General features: G+C 35.1%; 2 protein-coding genes and 1 long non-coding RNA gene across 6 annotated transcripts in view; 2 read left to right on the forward strand and 1 right to left on the reverse strand.

Annotated features, from left to right (window-relative positions):
- Positions 1-15,087: 15,087 nt before the first annotated feature.
- LOC143154803 (O-glucosyltransferase rumi homolog) lies at positions 15,088-17,123 on the forward strand. Its single transcript, XM_076326793.1, has 6 exons — positions 15,088-15,516; positions 15,579-15,750; positions 15,813-16,014; positions 16,147-16,425; positions 16,496-16,728; positions 16,809-17,123. Exons 1-6 carry the CDS (start codon positions 15,390-15,392, stop codon positions 17,011-17,013), a joined length of 1,218 nt encoding a protein of 405 aa, XP_076182908.1. The 5' UTR covers positions 15,088-15,389; the 3' UTR covers positions 17,014-17,123.
- Positions 17,124-17,368: 245 nt separating this feature from the next.
- Positions 17,369-24,078, reverse strand: part of LOC143154784 (matrix metalloproteinase-14-like) — a 57,424-nt gene continuing 50,714 nt past the window's right edge. The window contains exons 9-10 of one of the 4 annotated variants that reach the window (XM_076326769.1): positions 23,891-23,972; positions 17,369-19,149 (exon numbers count right to left, since the gene is read on the reverse strand). In XM_076326769.1, the coding sequence (XP_076182884.1) occupies positions 19,004-19,149; positions 23,891-23,972 (228 nt within the window). In that variant the 3' untranslated portion in view covers positions 17,369-19,003. Of the gene's footprint in view, positions 19,538-23,758; positions 23,973-24,078 lie in introns of all 4 variants that reach the window. The other 3 variants (XM_076326751.1, XM_076326778.1, XM_076326759.1) reach the window with 3 other exon arrangements.
- LOC143154810 (uncharacterized) lies at positions 21,750-22,396 on the forward strand. Its single transcript, XR_012994258.1, has 2 exons — positions 21,750-22,054; positions 22,145-22,396. It is a non-coding gene; the product is annotated as an uncharacterized LOC143154810 (long non-coding RNA).

The following is a 24,078-nucleotide window of genomic DNA, read 5'->3' on the forward strand; positions in this document are numbered from 1 at the left end:
GCACGATTTCAAGAATGCGGAGCACGTTCTCAACCAATGCCAGCAGCCAGGCAGTAAAACAAATACGCCCTCCCTATATACGGGGTGTCTTGGCAATACAGCGCGCACCGATACGACCAAATACCGGGAAGTCGGTCTCCTCGCTCCTACGCGCGATCGTGTACTGTACGGACCTCAGAAGAACGCATTCGAGCTATCGGGACGAAAGAGAAATATTTTTCGAGATATAATATGTACTATATCTCTATAGAGATATGTTTCGGATGATAATTAAGCGAGTGGATCAATTTAACAACCACTCTCGATTGATAAATGATTGCATTGCAAATAGAAGGAAATAAAATTATATAAAGTGAGAATAGATTACTCACGTGAAAATCTCTTGTTCTCTTTCTTAGGAACAACTCTCTAGATACTCTCTAGATACTCTCTAGATACTCTCTCTTACATTATTTATTATACACCCCTTTCTCAATTTCTGTACTGTACGAATCTGAGAAGAATGCATCCGAGCTATCGGGACGAGAGAGAAATATTTTTCGAGGTAAATTATGTTTCGGATGATAATTAGACGAGTGGATCAATTTAACAACCACTCTCGATTGATAAAGAATTGCATTGCAAATAGAAAAAAATAAAATTATGTAAAATGAAAACGCAAGATTGTTTGCGTAGAAATCTCTCTTTCTCTCTCTTAGGAACAGCTCTCTGGACACTATTCATTATACACTCCTTTTCCAATTTCTGTACTGTACGAATCTGAGAAGAATGCACTCGAGCTATCGAGACGAGAGAAATCTTTTCCATGATAAATTATGTTTCGGACGATAATTAGACGAGTGGATCAATTTAACAGCCACCCTTGACTGATAAAGATTACATTGCAAACAGAAGGAAATAAAATTATATAAAATGAGAATAAATTGCTCGCATATTATTTTTTCTCTTTCTCTCTCTCTCTCTCTTTCTCTTAGGAACAACTCTCCAGACACTCTCTCTTACATTATTTATTATACACTCATTTTTCGATCTCTGTACTGTACGAATCTGAGAAGAACGCACCTGAGTTTTCAGGACAAGAGAGAAATTTTTTCCACGATAAATTATATATTTCCAACGGTAATTAGGCGAGTGAATAAATTTAACAACCACCCTCGACTAACAAAGATTGCATTGCAAACACCAAGAAATAAAATGATATATTATAAAATGAGAACAAATTAGTCGCATGAAAGTCTCTCTCTTTCTTAGAAACAGTTCTCTAGACACTCTCTCTTGATACTTGTTATACACTTTCGATCTCCCTCAAACCGTATCATACAGATACTATACTATGCCCACACCCTATATCACACTCATTACACGCACACTCCTCTCCACAATGATTAGCCTGTTAAAACAGAAATTTGAAATTTTTTTTGTTTAAATTTGTATCGATCCTTAATACTTATTTGAAATCGATCGATCCTTAATACTTACTTGAAATCGATCGATCCTTAATACAGAAATTTGGAATTTTATTTTGTTTAAATTTATATCGATCCTTAATACTTACTTGAAATCAATTGATCCATAATACAAAAATTAAAATTTTTTTAACACTTATTAATATTAACCTGCACCCCAGAGCGCGCAAAAATCTAGCAACGCTAATTATTTCTCCGAAGAAAATAATTCGAACGAAATTATTTCCCCAGGTATCATAGTTCAAGAAACTCTAAAACATTTCATTCCCCTGACTCGAATTCCAATTTCCACTCAACGAACACCGTACACTAAGTACACCCGTTCGTCCCTCATTGAAAAGATTTTTTCAAAAATTTCGCAACTCTAAAATCGTGGCGATCTCCGAGAGCCGCGTATCGCGTGACGCGTGTTCGCGGATCGGTCGATTAGTTTACTCGCGGCGGTCACGTATCGACGGTTACAGCGATTACGTATCGACGCGACGATCAGCCCGGAATCCGGAATAAAGCAGTCAATTATTGTTGGCTGCTCCCTTTTCAAGTATTCCCCGCGACGAGCACGAAATCCCCGGTAGAACTGAACGCGAAACGGCCGATAAAAGCGTACAATGACTGGTACGAGCACGGAAACGCAAATGTCCTCTTTCAACGGAGACGTCTTCTTTGGAAGGGCAGCGAATGATGGACGGATGAAAGAAGTGGCCAATGTGGGCTGGTTTCGGCGTCTCGTGTGACACACACCGTCAACGGCCTTTATTTTTCGTTTGCTTTTTCTTTTTCACTCTCTCTCTCTCTCTCTCTCTCTCTCTCTCTTTTCTTTTTTTTTATTTCACTTTTGATCGAGTGCTCGGGCTCCTTTGTCCTTTGCTTCGAGCCCCCCTTCTTCCTCTCTTCTTTTTTTTTTCAGAGACCGACGAGAATTTTCTCCGGGACAAGTCCGCGGAAATCGAACCGGACAGCTCGCTACGAGCCCAAGAGAAGGGACTTCAAGACAATAACGTGGAACGTGAAGGGGTTGGGACCGATTTCTAAAGTTTCGGGCGTTCCTTTGAGGATCGATTCCGTTTGATCGGATTTAGAAAACACTCGGTTCGATGTTTAACACTCGAGAATCACCGACCCGACCATCGCCTGTTCGTTCGTCGACGAACGGGGATCATCGCGAAATTCTCTATTCAAATTCCCGGTCTACTTAAAGTCTAAAGCAACCTGTTCTCGTTAGCGGAATCGCGTACCTGACCGCTGCTTTTCTTCGCTCTGATCCCTGATCTTTGATCGGTCGAGTCAGCACGTGGACGACTCGCTCCCATTTTCTAAAGGGTCTTCGAACGATGGACCAGTTTTCCACCTGATCTGGATCACGATCCATTTTCGTTCGTCGGGAGAGTCTGGTCCCTTCGGAGGAAACCTGTTTGCTCGCGTGGCGAGGTCCTGCCCTTGGTATACGGGCACGTCCGCGGATCGCGTACTGTTGGAAAACTGGTCCATCCGGAAAGGGATGCTGTCGCCATTGTCCAACAATGGCCAGTGTCCAGTCCATTGTGTACGTAGTCAGACCGCAAAATGCATCGAGTTAGCCTTTGACTCTCATTCTAAAATCTTCTCGGTCAATTTCCGCTGACAGAAAGCTGGTCCACCGAAAGGGGGATACCGCAGCATCCCTTTGTGTATAAAAGCCAGTGTCTACTTAAGAGCAATAAACTCGATCCACAAAACGTGGAGCCGGTTGGCCTTTGACTTCTCACCGGGCAGGGTTAGTCCCCCTTTTTGGAGTATCCTCAGCGTCCCGTATCCGGACAGGTAAACGTTAAATAATATAATACAAATGTAAGAATGCCCACGATACGGAATCGTTAAGATTACGATAGTCGTGGATGAAATTTCTTCTTGTTTCAAAAATATTTCGTTACACAGAGATGTTTCTACGTCGAGAATTTTTTTTTTCTTTACTTCCCACACTGTCCCGCCATGGAAACTCGATTCGAATCCTGCAACTCGAGAATTGCCCTCTGACGAGTAGCATGGTAAGCTATGGAACGATAGTCGAATAACGGAGAGATCTACCGTAGCGACACTAGATACACTATTCGCGAGCAAAATTATATCGTGTAAGATAGACTCGACGTGTTATAAACATTCGTATCTCATGAACTGAAGTACCGAGCAGGTAAAAAATTGGTGATCTTGCAGTATACTCTATGTACAGGAACCGCGACTTTGGGAATTGTTCTCGGTGTGACCACCAGAGTCCGTAGATGTCGAAAAGGTAGAACATTCAACCCTAACCTCTCCTGCACTTCTATTAACCGAGCACTCTCGGAACGATTAACCCACTCCTAATGCTTTATGTTAAAATATTAGGTTGTTCGAAGAGTCATTTCGTTTTTTTTTTTGTAAAAATGAAACACGATTTTTTTAGAGCGTATAAACATTTTATTAAATTATATATTCTCCATTTTGGAAAACGAAATCACTTTCCGAACGATCCAATACATGAGAATAGAAAAATTTCGAAAACACGGAATATTTTAGTAGTCACTTCTCGTATACCACTTTAAAATCTTATTAATGGAAGCACGAAGAATGAAATAATTTTTTGAAACGAATGAATTTATTGAAATCTATAAATTTTTAGATTTCATTGAAGTATTCAAGCTTTCATATACTCTTATATCCAACGAAAACATTCACGGCAGGATTTCCTTGTTAAATCATAAGTTCCACTTATTCATAAATTCCCAGTCCGTAATACGTACGTTACATTGTAAGGGGGGAAAAATCGAATAACATTTGGAACTTTCGTGTCCCTTTCTTTGACTCACAATTCAGTGAGTTCGGTTTAAAGAAATGGGAGCAACGAAGGGGAAGAAAGGAAGCTTTTCGTGCTACTCGAAATTAACTTATCAGAATCGTTAAAATATAGAGACTTTCGAACGCATTACAAAAATGTTCTACGTTACAATCTCGTATTTCTTCGTAAATGTTAAGTAACTATTCTAAGTTCGCAGCCGATTAGCTCGGTACCACCCGCGACGAAGAACTATCGTTCGTCGCGAGTGATACCGATTACCAGGTCTCACCACGTGGAGGTTGCTGCGAGCGGAGACCCGGAGAGAGATAGATGGAATCAAAGTTCCATCGATCTCCCTCGACGCGCAATACAAACGAAGTTACCAAACCGAGGAGATGGAAGGAATCGAAGTTCCTTCCATCTCCTGGTTTAGTTCTGCCGAGCAATTACATTATGGAAAAATTAGGCAAAATTGGGAAAGACGCGACGCGTACCGTGCAGTTGGTCCTACTAGGTCGATCCCGTTTCCCCTCGTTGGGCCCGATTGTCGAGTGAAATGCGCGACGCCTCCACTCCTCCTCAGAGGAGGAGTGCCCCGTTTCTCTCAACTCCGTGTCAGCACACGCAGACCGTGGACCCGACTGTTGAAGCTTTACGACGAGAGGGTCTTATTCTGGAGGCTTCCGCAGGGACCGGCATGGATACCTGCCCCTGTGTTCACTTCATGTTCTCCCGAGAAGCGGACACACCTGGAGAGACGACGATCGACCGTTCGGACCACCTACACGGCCGGTCACTTGCTTATGCAACAAGCAGAGGTGGCCGGATTGTGGAACGAGGAAGCGAGCAAAAATAAGCTAAAGATTGGTAATTGCTCGGCAGATGACAGATATTTGTACACGATGGCCTTAAAACTAACTTACTCTAAGCTTAGCTAAAGATCCCACGGTGGTTGCGACGAAGGTGTCCTCTTCGATCTTCGTTCTTGGTTCTTGGTTTTTCGATGTACCTACCTAATGTAGCTAAATTAAATTCGTAAGAAATATTAAGGAAGTTAACGCAGTATGTGTGGATTAATAATTAAGTACAATCGTGCAGTAACATAGAAATTAAATGAAGACGTAATAGAAAAATAAAAATGAAAAGTCAAATGCAAATTAAAATCGGAAAATAAATATAGATACGCTGAAAGAAATTAAATAAACGAAGCTGAAAAAAAATTAAAAAAACAAAATTGGAGAATGGTCGCCAGTACTGACCACTGCCTATCAGAAGTCAGTACCGGTTACCGAGGGGTCAACCATTGTCCAAGGTAGTCCATGGAGGGTCCAGGAACCTAAAATGGAGAGATCCGTCCAGCTCGGAGGCTCCCTCTGAAATGAAACTTTCGTTAACCGGCGGCCTTACTTATACCCCCCAGAAGGTCACTTACCCCTACTTCGATTGTCTTTGTTCGATCTAACCGAATATTTTAACAAATTCATGGGTTTTAAGCTATTATCTATACTATGATATTGTGAACAATTATTAAAACTATGGTCCGACAACGGTTGTTAATAATTATGATAAATAAACATCAGGATATTGCGAAATCTGAGAAAATAAACGGTTTCTGTGATTGTTTGTTCCTCCACGCGATTGTTAATAACATTTATCCATGTGCCGAATATTAATGTTACAATATGCATCTTGTTTATGGATTATAAATAATCGATTTGCCTATAGAAATTAATTTTAAGAAGTAAAAGATAGTGTCTGACGTGTTTGTTAATGTTTTAAAGCACGGAAAGTAATAATTCTTTATTAGATATATTAATTTAATATTTCTTTCATTTGTATAATGTAGACAATATTCGTAGAAGTAGTTCTTTTTACTTAAAACAGTGGAAATTCAATTAATCACTTTTCTAGATCGAAAAATCATCGTGAAGAATATTTGTAAATCGATAATCGATATGATTAGCCTTGACAATGTCGGTTGGAGTTCAATGAAAAATTCCATCGCGAACAAAGAATATTTCAATAAATTTATATTTTAAGCCATATTTATACTAGGACATTGTTAATAATTGTTTAATCTACGGTCCTACGACGGTTGTTAATAATTATGATAAATAAACATCGAGATATTGCGAAATCTGCGCAGACGAACGGTTTCTGTGAATGTTTTTTTATTTCCGCGATTGTTACTAACATTTACGCATGTTCTCAGTATTAATCGAACAGTGTGCATCTTATTTATGCATTACATGTGATTAAGTAACTTATAGAAAATGATTTTGATCGAGATTCGAAGTAAAAACGTGTTTCGTAATGTTTTAAAGCGTGGAAAGTAATAATTGTCTATTTGGTACATTCATTTAACATTTGTTTAATTATTATAATGTACACAACACGCCTAGAAGTTGCTCTTTTTATTTAAAACAGCCGAAATTCAATTAATTACTTTTCTAGATCGAAAAATCATCGTGAAGAATATTTGTAAATCGATAATCGATATGTTTAGCCTTGACAATGTCGGTTGGAGCTCAATGAAAAATTCCATCGCGAACAAAGAATATTTCAATAAATTTATATTTTAAGCCATTATTTATACTAGGACATTGTTAATAATTGTTCAAACTATGGTCCTACGACGATTGTTAATGATTATGATAAATAAACATCAAGATATTGCGCAATCCGGGAAGATGAACGGTTTCTGTTAAAATATTTTATTGAAATATTCTTTATTTGCGAAAGAAGTTTTCGTCGAGGTCCAATGAACACTGTCAAGGCTGCACGTATCTATTATCAATTTACAAATATTCTTCACGATGATTTTTCGATCTAGAAAAATGAATAATTGAATTTCGACTCTTTTAAGTAAAAAGAACAACTTTTACGCATATTGTACACATTATAATAGTTAAACAAATGTTAAATTAATGTATCTAATAGACAATTAATACTTTGAAGCCTTAAGAAACATGTTTTTACTTCGAATCTCGATCAAAATTAATTTCTGAAATTTTATTAATCGTTTCTAATGCATAAACGAGATGCATACTGTAACATTAATATTCCACACATGGGTAAATGTTAATAACAATCGCGTAGAGGAACGAACAATCACTGAAATCATTCGCCTTTGCAGATTTCAGAATAACTTGATATTTATTTATTATGATAAATGACAACTGTCATAGGACCATACTTTAAACAATTATTAATAATGCCCTGGTATAAATAATGGGTTAAAATATCATTTCGTAGAAGTATTCTTCGTTCGCCATAAAATTTTTCATTGTTTGCATTGAGGTCCAACCGACATTGTCAAGGCTACACATATCGATTATCAATACACAAACGTTCATCGCGGTAATTTTTCTATCTAAAAAAGCAATTAATTGAATTTCGGCGCTTTGAAGTAAAAAATACAACTTCTACGCGTATTGTGTAATTTATAAGAATTAAACAAATGTTAAATTAATGTACCAAATAGACAATTATTACTTTCCATGATTTAAAACTTTACGAAACACTTTTTACTTCGAATCTCGATCAAAATCAATTTCTATAAATTACTTAATCATGTGTAATGCATAAATAGGATGCACATTCTTCGATTAATATTGGGAAAATGCGTAAATGTTAATAACAATCGCGGAAATGAACAAACATTCACTAAAACCGTTTACCTTCGTAGATTTCGCAATATCTTGATGTTTATTCATCATAATTATTAACAACCATCGTAAGACGATAGTTTAAACAATTATTAACAATGTCCTAGTATAAATAATGGCTTAAAAGCCATCAATTTCTTGGAATATTCGTTAGATCGAACAAAGACAATAGAAGTAACAGTGCGATAAACTAAATGAATATTTGCCTCGATAAATTATATGTAACGCGGTAATTACATGGGTTGCCATCTATTGTAGAACAGGTTGAACTACACTTAAGGGGTGAAAACACCTGGCGGAGAAACGCTCAAGTTTGTCGAAGAATTGTTCGGACCTTCATCAATAGATGGCTCCACAAGCATTATCTACCGACATTACAGAGTTTATGTGCATGCAAATATCCAAACATTTCTTACGTGGGTTGCCATCTATTGTAGAACGGGTTGAACTACACTTAAGGGGTGAAAACACCTGGCGGAGAAACGCTCAAGTTTGTCGAAGAATTGTTCCAACTTTCATCGATAGGTGGCTCCACAAACATTATATACCGACATTACAGATAAGAATCTGCTTTCAAATGACATTCCCTGCCGTGCGATAAAATAAATAAATGTTTCTGTACAAACTATTGCATGAATCATCTTTCGAATAAATGTAAAATTAAACGGAATCAGCATAATGTCATTTCCCTGCATTCTAGCGTTCCCTCATACATTAAAAAAAATCTTTAATATCTCGAAATCAAGATTACACATATCGATTACCGACTCACAAGTATTTATCATGACAATTTTTCTATCTAGAGAACCGATAAATTGAATTTTCGCACTTTTGAGTAAAAAATACAACTTCTACGCGTATTGTGTAAATTGTAAGAATTGAACAAATGTTAAATTAATGTATCAAATAGCCAATTACTACTTTCCATGACTTAAAACTTAAAGTAAAAACATGTTTCTTAAAGCTTTAAATTGTGGAAAGTATTACTTGTCTATTAGATACATTAATTTAACATTTGTTGAATTATTATAATTTATACAATACGCGTAGAAGTTGTTCTTTTTACTTAAAAGAGTGGAAATTCAATAAATCACTTTTCTACATAGAAAAATCGTCGTGAAGAATATTTCTAATTCGATAATCGATACGTGTAACGTTGATAACGTTACACATGGCTATTTGGTCGATTAGTATAACATTTGTTCAATTCTTACAATTTACACAATACGCGTAGAAGTTGTATTTTTTACTCAAAAGTGCGAAAATTCAATTTATCGGTTCTCTAGATAGAAAAATTGTCATGATAAATACTTGTGAGTCGGTAATCGATATGTGTAATCTTGATTTCGAGATATTAAAGATTTTTTTTAATGTATGAGGGAACGCTAGAATGCAGGGAAATAACATTATGCTGATTCCGTTTAATTTTACATTTATTCGAAAGATGATTCATACAATAGCTTGTACAGAAACATTTATTTATTTTATCGCACGGCAGGGAATGTCATTTGAAAGCAGATTCTTATCTGTAATGTCGGTATATAATGTTTGTGGAGCCATCTGTTGATGAAAGTCGGAACAATTCTTCGACAAACTTGAGCGTTTCTCCGCCAGGTGTTTTCACTTCTTAAGTGTAGTTCAACCCGTTCTACAATAGATGGCAACCCACGTAACAAATGTTTGGATATTTGCATGCACATAAACTCTGTAATGTCGGTAGATAATGCTTGTGGAGCCATCTATTGATGAAGGTCAGAACAATTCTTCGACAAACTTGAGCGTTTCTCCGCCAGGTGTTTTCACCCCTTAAGTGTAGTTCAACCCATTGTACAATAGATGGCAACCCATGTAATTACGACGTTACAGGAATGTGTAATTGCGCGTTCAGAATATATTTGCATACATACAAACTATAATTTTGATATGTAAAGAAATATTCATTTATTTTATCGCACGGTAACTTCCATTGTCTTTGCAACAACTAACGAATTTTTCAACAAATTGATGGCTTTTTAGCCATTATTTACATCGGAACATTGTTAATAATTGTTTAATCTAGGGTCCAAAGACGGTTGTTAATAATTATGATAAATAAACGTCAAGATATTGCGAAATCTGCGAAGGCGTACGGTTTCGGTGAATGTTTGTTCATTTTCGCGAATGTTATTAATATTTACGCATTTTTCCAATATTAATCGAACAATGTGCATCTTATTTATGCATTACAAATGATTAAGTGACTTATAGAAATTGATTTTGATCGAGATTCGAAGTAAAAACGTGTTTCGTAATGTTTTAAAGCATGGAATGTAATAATTGTCGATTTGGTACATTAATTTAACATTTATTTAATTCTTATAATTTGCACAATACGTGTAAAAGTTGTATTTTTTACTTAAAAGTGCCGAAATTCAATTAATCGCTTTTCTAGATAGAAAAATAATCGTGATGAATACTTATGAATCGATAATCGATATGTATAGCCTTGACAATGTCGGTTGGACCTCAATCATAACAATTCCATCGTGAACAAAGAATATTTCAACGAAATAATATTTTAAGCCATTATTTATACTAGGGCATTGTTAATAATTGTTTAAACTATCGTCCTACGACGGTTGTTAATAATTATGATAAATAAACATCGAGATATTGCGAAATCTGCGCAAACGAACAGTTTCTGTGAATGTTTATTCATTTCCACGATTGTTACTAACATTAACGCATTTTCCCAATATTAATCGAACAATGTGCATCCTATTTATCCATTACAAATGATTAAGTAACTTATAGAAATTGATTTTGATCGAGATTCGAAGTAAAAAGTGTTTCGTAAAGTTTTAAAGCATGGAAAGTAATAATTGTCTATTTGGTACATTCATTTAACATTTATTTAATTATTATAATGTACACAACATACGGAGAAGTTGCTCTTTTTATTTAAAAGAGTCGAAATTCAATTAATTACTTTTCTAGATCGAAAAATCATGGTGAAGAATATTTGTAAATCGATAATCGATATGTTTAGCCTTGACAATGTCGGTTGGAGTTCAATGAAAAATTCCATCTCGAACGAAGAATAGTTGAACAAATTGATATTTTAAGCCATTATTTATACTAGGACATTGTTAATAATTGTTCAAACTATGGTCCTACGACGATTGTTATTGATTATGATAAATAAACATCAAGATATTGCGCAATCTGGGAAGATGAACGGTTTCTGTTAAAATATTTTATTGAAATATTCTTTATTTGCGAAAGAAGTTTTCGTCGAGGTCCAATGGGTACTGTCAAGGCTACACGTATTTATTATCGATTTACAAATATTCTTTACGATGATTTTTCTATCTAGAAAAATAAATAAATGAATTTCGACTTTTTTAAGTAAAAAGAACAACTTCTACGCGTATTGTGCACATTATAATAATTAAACAAATGTTAAATTAATGTATCTAATAGACAATGAATACTTTGAAGCCTGAAGAAACATGTTTTTACTTCGAATCTCGATCAAAATTAATTTCTGAAGTTTAATTAATCGTTTCTAATGCATAAACGAGATGCATACTGTAACATTAATATTCGGCACATGGGTAAATGTTAATAACAATCGCGTAGAGGAACGAACAATCACTGAAATCATTCGCCTTTGCAGATTTCAGAATAACTTGATATTTATTTATTATGATAAATGACAACTGTCATAGGACCATACTTTAAACCATTATTAATAATGCCCTGGTATAAATAATGGTTTAAAATATCATTTCGTAGAAGTATTCTTCGTTCGCCATAGAATTTTTCATTGTTTCCATTGAGGTCCAACCGACATTGTCAAGGCTACACATATCGATTATCGATACACAATCGTTCATCGCGGTGATTTTTCTATCTAAAAAAGCGATTAATTGAATTTAGGCGCTTTCAACTAAAAAATACAACTTCTACGCGTATTGTTTAATTTATAAGAATTAAACAAATGTTAAATTAATGTACCAAATAGACAATTATTACTTTCCATGCTTTAAAACTTTAGGAAACATATTTTTACTTCGAATCTCAATGAAAATCAATTTTTACAAGTTACTTAGTCATTTGTAATGCATAAGTAGGATGCACATTGTTCGATTAATATTGGGAAAATGTGTAAATGTTAGTAACAATCACGGAAATGAATAAACATTCACAGAAACCGTTTGTCTGCGGAGATTTCGCAATATCTCAATGTTTATTTATCATAATTATTAACAACCGCCGTATAACCGTAGATTAAACAATTATTAACAATGTCCTAGTATAAATAATGGCTTAAAATATCATTCTGTTGAAATATTCTTTGTTCGCGATGGAATTTTTCATTGAGCTCCAACCGACATTGTCAAGGCTAAACATATCGATTATCGATTTACAAATGTTCATCACAATGATTTTTCAATCTAGAAAAGTAATTAATTGAATTTTGGCACTTTTAAGTAAAAAATACAACTTCTACACGTATTGTGCAAATTATAAGAATTAAATAAATGTTAAATTAATGTACCAAATAGACAATTATTACTTTCCATACTTTAAAACTTTACGAAACACTTTTTACTTCGAATCTCGATCAAAATCATTTTGTATAAGTTACTTAATCATGTGTAATGCATAAATAGGATGCACATACTTCGATTAATATTGGGAAAATGCGTAAATGTTGATAACAATCGCGGAAATGAACAAACATTCGCCGAAACCGTTTCCTTTCGCAAATTTCGCAATATATTGATGTTTATTCATCATAATTATTAACAACCGTCGTAGGACCATAGTTTAAATAATTATTAACAATGTCCTAGTATAAATAATGGCTTAAAATATCATTTTGTTCAACTATTCTTCGTTCGCGATGGAATTTTTCATTGAACTCCAACCGACATTGTCAAGGCTAAACATATCGATTATCGATTTACAAATGTACATCACGATGATTTTTCGATCTAGAAAAGTAATTAATTGAATTTCGGTTCTTTTAAATAAAAAGAGCAACGTCTACGCGTATTGTGTACATTATAATAATTAAACAAATGTTAAATTAATTTACCAAATAGACAATTATTACTTTCCATGCTTTAAAACATTACGAAACACGTTTTTACTTCGAATCTCGATCAAAATCATTTTCTATAAGTTACTTAATCACTTGTAATGCATAAATAAGATGCACACTGTTCGATTAATATTCGGAACATGCATAAATGTTAGTAACAATCGCGGAAATAAAAAAACATTCACAGAAACCGTTTGTCTGCGCAGATTTCGCAATATCTCGATATTTATTTATCATAATTATTAACAACCGTCGTAGGACCATAGTTCAAACAATTATTAACAATGTCCTAGTATAAATAATGGCTTAAAAGCCATAAATTTCTTGAAATATTCGGTTTGTTCGAACAAAGACAATCGAAGTAACGGTAAGTGACCTTGTGGTGGGTATATAAGGAGCCCCCGGTTGTTTAAAATTTCATTGTTCCTGGAGCCTCCGAGGTGGACGGATCTCTTCGTTTTAGGTTTATGGAAGGGGGACCCCCCACCTTGGTAACCGGTACTGGCCGCCGGTAGGCGGTGGTCAGTACTGGCGACCACTCTCTCAATCCTTCCTCTTTTTTTTAATTTTTTCTTTGTTTAATTCATGTTATTTGTTCTCTGATTTTAATTTCTACTTGTTTTTCCATGTTTTTTTTTCTCACTAACCAATTTCATTTCTATTTTCTATCATGCCTCGACTTTAGGTTTCTCTTAGGTTCCTCTTAGGACTAACTTATTTTCTTTGTTTAACATTTATTGATTCAGCTCCTTTAGGTAGATGTATCGGAAAACGAAGAACGAAGAGCGAAGAGGACTGATGTATTGCTTCCTCCGCGGGACTGTTAATTCTAAGTATAGACTAAGTTAGTTTTAAGGCCACCATGTACGAATATCTGTGATCTGCCGAGCAATTATCCAATCTTTAGCTTCTTTTTGCTCGCTTGCTCGTATCTCAGTCCGGCCACCTCTGCTTGTTGCATAAGCAAGTGACCGGCCGTGGAGGTGGACCGAACGCTCGATCGCCGTCTCTTCTGGTGCGTCCGCTTTGAGAGAGTATATGCTGCGAACACAGGGGCAGGTGTTCGCACCGGTCCCTGCGGAAGCCCTTGATCCATCATAAGACCCTCTCTTCGTTATCCTCCGTGAGTCAGGTCCACGCTCTGCGTGGCTCCTGGCTGCGGAGTTGGGAGAAACGGGGCACTCCTCTAGAGGAGTGGACGGCGTCGCGCATATCCTTGAGAATCGGGCCCACTGAGGGGAAACGGGATCGACCTAGTAGGACCAACTGCACGGTACGCGTCGCGTCTTTCCCAATTTTGCCTAATTTTTCCATAATGTAATTGCTCGGCAGAACTAAACCAGGAGATGGAAGGAACTTCGATTCCTTCCATCTCCTCGGTTTGGTAACTTCGTTTGTATTGCGCGTCGAGGGAGATCGATGGAACTTTGATTCCATCTATCTCTCTCCGGGTCTCCGCTCGCAGCAACCTCCACGTGGTGAGACCTGGTAATCGGTATCACTCGCGACGAACGATAGTTCTTCGTCGCGGGTGGTACCGAGCTAATCGGCTGCGAACTTAGAATAGTTACTTAACATTTACGAAGAAATACGAGATTGTAACGTAGAACATTTTTGTAACACGTTCGAAAGTCTGAATATTTTAACGAAACGTAAGAATATGAATGTAACTCCGATGCATTTCGATAAGTTAATTTCGAGTAGCACGAAAAGCTTCCTCTCTTTCCCTTCGTTGCATCCATTTCTTTAAACTGATCCTGAATTGTGAGTCAAAGAAAGGGACACAAAAGTTCCAAATATTGTTCGATTTTTTCCTCCTTAGAATATAACATACGTATTACGGACTAGGAATCTGTGAATAAGTGGAACTTAGTAATTTGATCGATCTGTCAGAGTAGCTATAACTTTGACAATATTCTTAGATTGTCGTTGATAATGCTGTTTTTATCAGTTATCAAGGCGATATTTATTGACTTTACAGTGACTTTTGTGTACAATATTTTTCGTATTTTTTTTTTAAACATTTATTTTCACGGGTAATAACAATTATCTATAGATCGAAAAAGTAGCTCTGTTCCATGAAGATATTTGACACATGGAATTTATCATCTGTTATATAATGACGTTTGAAAATTTTAGTTTTTATGACACTGTAGGATAGAGGATGTTCTTCCATCTACCAAAAAATGCGTAAGTTTTTAAGAGAACTGTTTCGTTACGAACCTAGGCATTTTACCGCTGCAAGCGCTGTGTACTTTGAATATAACCTCTATATCGCTATTAAATAGTTTTCATCAGTTGCTTCTATATAAGAATCCATAGTCCTGTTTGTAGTTTGTTAAAATTTGTCATGCAGCTATTTCTTGAAAAATATGCTAATATTAAGCCACATTTTGTTTGTACTTGCTATCTGCCTAGGTCGCTGTGAAGAACAACATTGTTCCGTCGACAATGTGGAACATTGTAATGGAGAAAAAGATGTTTATATGTACAAGAAAGGTAATTATGTATAATTTTTAAACATTTTGGTGCAATATTATTTACACATTTTTTTTTTATAGTTTTGAACGAACAATATAGTCAATATTATCATGCAATTTATGAAGCAAATAAAAATTACAAGCCATGTAATAATTCAAACAATGGCTGTTTTAAGGATATTATTATATCCGACTTAAATTCTTTTAAAGAGAAAGGTATAAACAGGGATCTAGTGAATACTGTGAAAAATAGGTATGAAATATGTTTAAGTTTTGCGATATATTTGTTGAAATTTTTTGTTATACTTCTCGTAGAGGAACATTTTATCAAATAGTACAAAAAAAAGTATACAGACAAAAGGATTGTTTGTTTCCATCGAGATGTGCCGGTATAGAGCACTTCCTTCTAAAACTTGCTCCTGACTTACCGGATATGGATTTAGTTGTAAATACTCGAGATTATCCCCAATCGAGTAAATATTTTGGCGGTCCGTTGCCCATTTTCTCCTTTAGTAAGGTTAGTAAAATATTAATAAATAATTTAAGTACAATACAATTTATTCTTTGTATTTATTTAAAACCATTGTATTTTGTAAATTTATTCTATGTATTAATCGACGATTTCGAGTGTCTCAAAATATATTTATAGACGCCACAATATTATGATATTACATATCCAGCGTGGGCGTTTTGGGAAGGTGGCCCTGCAATTTCTTTATACCCCCGTGGTCTTGGAAGATGGGATGAACATCGTATATCTTTAGATAAAGCTAGCAAGAGCACACCGTGGGAAGAAAAAATAGATAAAGGATTTTTCCGAGGCTCTAGAACGAGTTCGGAACGCGATAATTTGATACTGTTGAGTCGGAATAAACCGAATTTAGTAGATGCTCGATATACAAAAAATCAAGCATGGAAATCCGACGAAGTAATAATTATTTTTTATTTTCGTATGTTTGTACAATCGCATAGTAGTATAATTTTGTATTTTATTATAGGATACATTGTATGCATCTCCAGCTGCCGAAGTTCCTTTCGAATCTCATTGCAAATATAAATATTTATTTAACTATCGAGGTGTTGCAGCATCGTTTAGACACAAGCACTTGTTTTTGTGTCGATCTTTAGTGTTTCATGTTGGAGACGAGTGGACCGAATTTTACTACGACGCGATGGTACCTTGGGTTCATTACATACCTGTTCCTAAGGATGCTAATCAAACAGTATTAGAGTAAGATATCTATTTTTAATCGTGAGTAACAATATTCTGCTACAAAGTCTGGTATCTTTAGTATGTTTTTATGTGTCTAGGGAGTTAATACAATTTGCAAAGAGTAACGACAAGTTATGCAAGAAAATTGCAGATCGTGGAAGAGATTTTATATGGAATAATTTGAAGATGTCGGATATCGTCCAATTTTGGAGGAAATTATTAAAAAAGTATTCTAAACTTTTATCGTATAAAATTAGTTTAGATAACAGTTTAATCCAGATTGAAAAGAAAGGAAAATTTTAGTAACGGTACAATGTGCATTTTATATAAATAATTTTATATAATATATCCTTTTATTAAAATTTCAATTTTACCATGTAAAATATTAAGAAATAAAAATAATTTGGTATCGATCGGATGTCTACTGAATCTTTAAAATAAGTGTTACTTAAAATGAAGATATATGTTTTATTGATACTGTATGTACAATATCAGGGCATAGCACAATGTGGCAAGTTTCAATATGAATCATTTTATTGCCCTGATAGAAGATCTAATGCAAATAAAGGCCTTGTACATTGCATTGCGTTAATGATATGCTCTATTTACGTGTAAAGTTCAAAATTTCAAATAATGATTATATAAAACTTTGCATGTGTTGTAGGTATTTTTTTTTTAACAATTTATTTAACAATCATTAGAAAACTGTACAAGGCTTTTTGTGCTTCGTCCGTTCTTAAATACTAGTTAATTCTTAAGTACTCGTTTATTTATAACAAACTTATGGAGACGTTTCTTAAAATATAAAGAAATATATAGTAATGTCATTAATGTTTCTACAAAGATATATGTATACTATGAATTGTAAATACTATTCACGTCTTTACTACAGCATTTAAAAGTTTTTTAATCATTTTCCTTTATTCTTAAGACAAATTTGAAGTAGTATACGAAAGAGAGATGTGTCTCCCAGTGTCTGTAATTCATAGTATACATACATTCGTGTAGTACATACAACATACACTATACATTATTGCTTTTAATGTCATTTTGGTTTCAAGGCATAATACAAGTAATTATTTTATTTTCAAAATAATAAAAACTAACGTTCTCGCATACTATGTTAAATCTCACATTTCGTAACATTGTCATCGGAAATTAATATATAACTATTAATAACATTATTTATTATAATGTCCTACTATATAATAAAACGCATTATAAGAATGAAAAGAAGCTTAACGAAGAAAATAGAAAACAATATGTCTAACGTAAGAATTTGTAAGTAAAAGATTGTCAGTGCAAACAAAAGTAAAGGGGATAGTTATAGCAGTTACATTTAACTAATAAATTGTGATAACAAACTGTAGATACTTATACAAAAAGGCTGCACTTTATTACAACATTTTGAAAACATTTTAAGGCACTTGTACGGAAGATAAATACTTTTTAGTGCAGTCACTATCATGAGTACTATAGATTTCCATACGTTTGAACAACTTTTAATGCCACTGACATCAAGTTTTGGACTCCAGGATATTTTCATAGCCCTTTGTGCTTCTTTACATTCTGAGAAGCATATATATTACATAAGAAATAATGAAAACTCTATAATACTCATAATACTGTCAGTCAAAAAACCAATTGACCGTTTTCTTTATTCGCTATTTGTCATGTCCCAACAAATCATAGTTCTCGTTGAAACTTATGTCTCGCATTAATGAGCAAAATAAGTGCCTTCGACATTAATGTCTGTACAAACCATGATGTACGAATAAAGAATAAATAGGCAGTGTAAAAGGTTTGAGGTGACACATTATTGCATGCGACTTATAACATTATGTATAAACATATTTTACATATACTTGTATACTTTACATATATACAGGATGTCTTGTAAGATACGTCGAATTTATTAATTAATATAGAAACTCAAAATAGTTGCACAAAGCGCACCTCGCAAGACATGCTGCAAAACACTTACAGCTACGATGAAGCAAAATTTTTCAAACGATATTCACCCAACGTTGCTTCAACTGGAATGATTGTTTCACGAGAGATTAGGGTAACGAACTAACTTTCGTTTAAACGTGTTTATTCACCCTGAAAGAATTAACGCCCACGATGCGTGAGCATAAATTAGCACATTGCCGTTTTGGCACTGTTTTTCCTCTTCGTGCTCGGCACATTTAAAGCCACGTTTTCCCTGTTTAAAAATACAGTTTAAACGTTCCTAGTGGACTTCCTTTCATCGATGATTCCATCGCTCAATAATCTCCGTCAAAAAGTTTCCTTACGTGGTGGCGATTATTCTAGTGACGATTACAGTCATCAGACTGAGCGAAAAGTACCGCCATTTCGACGACGAATTGAAAACGCTTCCCGCCGCTGAGTCTGCATCCTGATTGGAAGACGTGACTAGCTGCTCGTCCGTCTCGCCTGTCGAATTGTATAAAAAATCGTAGGAAAGAGCCTATGATAGCTAAGAGAATCGTCGCTGATTGGATGGTTCACTGCGTCGGTCGCGCTTGTACAGTTTCGCGCGTGAAACAACAGAGGTGACACGTAGGTTACAAATTGCAGGCTTGTTGTTGTTTGGAACTTATTTACTTTGCTTTGGATCAGTTTTCCCGTAAGGTCTGCTTCGTGAACCTGCCTCGTAATCTCGTTTTATAAGATATTTTTTCCCTTGAAAATTTGTTGTTCCATTTTGCTGCCTTCTAACCCGAGTTTACGACTCAACGATTCCTCGAACGAACAAGTTTTTCATTCTCGTTCGTTCACTTTTTCCCAAACCCGCGCGATCCCGAGTGTAGAGTGTTGTCCTCTGGAAAAAGCGAGTTTTTTTCCGAGTTAATGAAACCGCGATTCTTAGTGACTGCGCGTAAAGACGCAATTCTCGTCGACCGTGTTTGTTTCGAAATCTGTCAATTTCATATTATATTATCACTTTCCCGCCATGCCAACATTGACAGTGCGTTTCGTTCGGATAAATGTGTATAATTTGTAATACATAATCTTACAGTGGCTCGTAAGATTTTTATGCCTTTTGATTTGCTTCGGAAAAATTGAGCAATTTCTCAATACAAACCGTTATATTTTTTCTTTATATTCTCACTGAAGATTAGTTCAAATAAATTGATCGATATATCTACCTTAAAAATGAATAAACCATCGGTATTAACACATGTACTTGAATTCGTGTTGGAAAGATTCAAAATAGAAAATGTGCGCCAAAGAGAATTAAACTTGAAAGTAAATATTACGTCTAAAATAAAGAAAATACTAATGGAAAAAGAATATCTAAGGCACTTGGAACTCACGAAAAAATTCGTGGTAAGTTTTTCCTGTATGTTTTACTTTAAATATTTTCGTAAATATCATCCATTGTTAGTTGTAAATTCATCAACGTTAAAACTCTCTGAAAGTAATAAAACATGATGCTTGTAAATGCAATAACGTTTCAAAATAAAACGACAGAATCTTCATTTTTGATTGCACAGAAACCTTTTGTGACTAAAATACACAAGGTGAACCACAAATTATTGTCATGAACAGTATTAAGGATGGCGATAAAATTCTTCCTTCGTGCATTCAGACTCGCTGCAATTATTATAAGTTAAAATACTATAAAAGAACAATTTTTTCGCTATCTCTAACTTGTTCTGGATAATCTCTACTGAAGCTTTATATGATTTACATTATACATATAATGCTTTTCAAAGAGGAAAAAGCTACAAGAATACAAAGTTACGGAAATATTGTATCAAAGTACAGTTCAGAGGAAAATTCCTAAATTCCCAGCAGATTCCACATAAACCTTACCAAATGAGACCACCCGAAAAATAGAGTGGGTGCAAAGGGAGACCGAGGATACAACATGCCCTCTTACCAAATAATTCCACGTGAAACGAAAATCATTAGGACTGAGAGTAGAATATTCGTGCATGTAAACCCTGTGTAAGAGTAGTAAACAAAAGTACGTGCACGTGAAGATGGAAATGGGTAGAAAAGAAGTCTCGAATGAAAGAAAACAATCGAAGGGAGTGCAAAGAAACGAGAGAAAGAAACAGGACGCGGAGAAGGTCGGTTCTGTTTATTTTGGTTGGAGGAGGGACAGGGAAGGAGAGAGAGAAAGAGAGAGACACTGTCCTACGGTAGATTAAGTTCCAAACAACGTAACCGTTTTCCGTACAGTTTTACCATGCACCTCTTCTGTTTCACACTCGCGTAAAGATACGTGCGTGTACGCGTGCATGTTACGCACACGTTTCTGCGCGTTTCGTGCTGTGATACATCCATCACGCGTGTATGTGAAAATTCGTGCAAAAATTTCAGTGTATGTATATTTATGCAATAAAGTAGTGCATCCAAAGTAGGTCCACGAGTGAAGCTCGTTATCGTTTATCTCCCGTCGTGCGTTTCTTGTTAAAAAGCAAAGCTACAGATTTTAACGCGTGTATCGTAATATTAACCAATATTTTTCAAGTGCGATAACGATAACAGAACGGGAGAAACGATGTGGCTCTCAGATCTTGGACCAGCCTAATATTACATTTATATACGTAAAATACCATTTTGCTCGCGACGTTATTTGCAGCGGTTAATAAGCAAAAAATTTGAGTCTCTTGATAATTTTATACCATAAAAGATAGCGCAAAATAGTATTATGTTTTTTGCATTTTTAGGCGAACAGTGCTGCTAAACGAAGAGTGTTAACTAGAAAGAGACGTGCAACAACGGAATCCGTGTCGAATGAGAATAGCGACGATACCTTCCCGTGAACGAATGTTAGAAATGGTAACACTGAGGAGCTGATCTGTTCACATTGGTGAGGATGTACAGGACATGGAACAGCCAGAAGACAGAAGACAAGGACAGAGAAAAAAAGAATACAAGTAAGAAAAGAATACGCAAAATTAAAAGAAGTTTGTAGTCAAATGCGATTTCGTGAACAAGCGGCACGAAAAATAACATAAATAAAGATAGGTGAGAAACAGGGAAAGCTTAACATTGTAATATTTACTGTTTTTCAGCAAACTGGGCCCGGCGACGGTGACTGATGTATTTCAGGGTTATCCCCTTCTCGTGTTCGGTGTTTTCGAATAAGAGTAACTATTTTTTTTTTTTTTTTTGTTGATCTTTTTATCGGATATGTAAAACTTCATTTGCCGCCTGGCTAGTAAATACTCTGGGCTACGAGACACGTGCAAATCTAATATTTGCGGAATAACATTCACGTTCGAAGACTTTGCGCGAAAGTCAGGAATTGCGGGGAGGATGATCACACTCGGACTTATCGTTACCCTAGGAGGACTTCCGGTGTTACGACAGACCTCACCCGGTCCGTATAAATATCAAATATTCATCTAATTCAAATTCGATAATTTAATCAAGTAAAATTAAAATTTTTATGGGTCTCATTTAATTTCAGATATCAAACTCAGAGGAAGTCATCCTAGAAGCAATTACTGGATCAAAATCATAAATGAAATGCTAATTTTGCATATTGGCAGGAATATAACAGTAACAGCTTTTTTTTAGGATGTAAAAATTACGTTTTTGTTAATGATACTAATAAAATCTACCTATTTAAAAAGTATTTTGAATTGAAATGGAATTTTACATTACATTGTGTATTTGACAATCTTTTGTTTTTTATATCATTTGTCAAATACTTGTGTTATTTTACATGTACCCTGATATTTATTTTAAAAGCAATTATGTCTTTTGTTTAAAAACACGATTTAGCAATGTTGGAGCGAGCGAATTTTGTAAAGCGACAACGAATTTTTTTACGTCTATTAGTAACGATTGAATAATCAAGTTTGATTCGTGTTATTTAGTATTACTGCCGATTTGCACAATATAATTCAACGAGGAATGAACAGAAACATAGGAATGGCGACGTATGGAAGCAATTTTACGTACTAGTTAGCAAATTAACCGAATGATACGTGCGCGCCGTGATGTCGAAAATATGATAATACTCGATCGATTCTATTTCAATTACTGTTCAACCTTAATGTTACCACCACCACCATGTGTCATCCAAATTTGACTACCGCGTTTTAAATATTTGTACTCACCAAAAAAATTTGTGCAAACAACATGTCTTAACGTCGAACTAATCGTAAGGTCGTGCTATAATGAATTTTAATTTGCTTCGTAACTATGAATTCGCTATGAATGTTGAGATACGACTTATAGTTTACTTTGAAAATATGAAATATAAACGATTGCGTTACATTGCGATTGAAATACGTATTTTGTGATAACGTGAATTTTTTGACCATGGAAGTATTGTAAATAAAATTATTGTCGTCTTTTTAACTTTGTTATCTGCCTTACTTTGAATTTCTATATTCTAACATTGTATTTAAAAATATTGCTTGCCCTCTGTTTATTTTTAAGAAATAATATTAAATCTAAGTAGAGTAAGAGAACAACTTCAAATGTTGTACTTCATTGCATGCACAAATTTCTTCGATGGAGAAAGCCCTAGGTATATAGTAGCCAGGTGTTCGAGTCATCAAATACTGTATCCTCGCCTTTTTTAATGCATTTATAGTTCACTTATTTCCACTTCAGATGCCTGTACAGAGGTGGAATAAGTACAAAGTTTCAGCTATCCACTGTTACAAAAATCACTGTGTTTCTATTCATCTGCTTGTTCAAGTAGCAACATTGAAATGCAAGTCATATTATCTAGTACGCTACAGTAAATAACAATTTCCTTATTATGCAAATTCATAGTGGTACGCAAAACCCTTTGGACAGTTAACACTTTAATTCTGCTTTGTGGAATGGGTAGGGGATAATCATGGTATTATTATATTTGTTGAATCACCTTCTTCGAAGCAGAGCTAGGGAGGTAATTGTCCAAAAATTATCAAATGCCACTGCATATTATTTCCAGACATTCCTATCTATGTATCTAAATTTATCACAGTTGTCCTACGTCATTATTTCAATCTCAAAGAAGTGGATGCTGAAACTTTCCTAGGGCGAGGTAAGATTTGCTTTGACTCGAGTGAAGATTTAGTACCTGCGTCTAAGATGATGTCTCCTACGTCACCGTTTCTGTCATAATCGTCCTGATAGTCACCGTCGACAGTTTCCAGAATGCCAGCATGCGGGAAGGTGTCTTCAGGATTTTCGCGTAGCCATTGAACGTTACCTAATGTTCCTTTGTTGGCGGATCTGCACCCAAACCACCAATAAGCTGTCGATCTCGGGAACGCTGGATCAGCAACGTCCATCTGAAAAATGATCGTTCCATCAAGGGTAAGTAAATTTATTTTCAAACTTTTCTGTAATAAATTCGATTCATAAAATGTATCTTAATTCTACTTTTTAACAGGGTTA

This window comes from Ptiloglossa arizonensis, chromosome 1 (genome assembly GCF_051014685.1).
Source record: "Ptiloglossa arizonensis isolate GNS036 chromosome 1, iyPtiAriz1_principal, whole genome shotgun sequence".
NCBI classification, from domain to species: domain Eukaryota; kingdom Metazoa; phylum Arthropoda; class Insecta; order Hymenoptera; family Colletidae; genus Ptiloglossa; species Ptiloglossa arizonensis.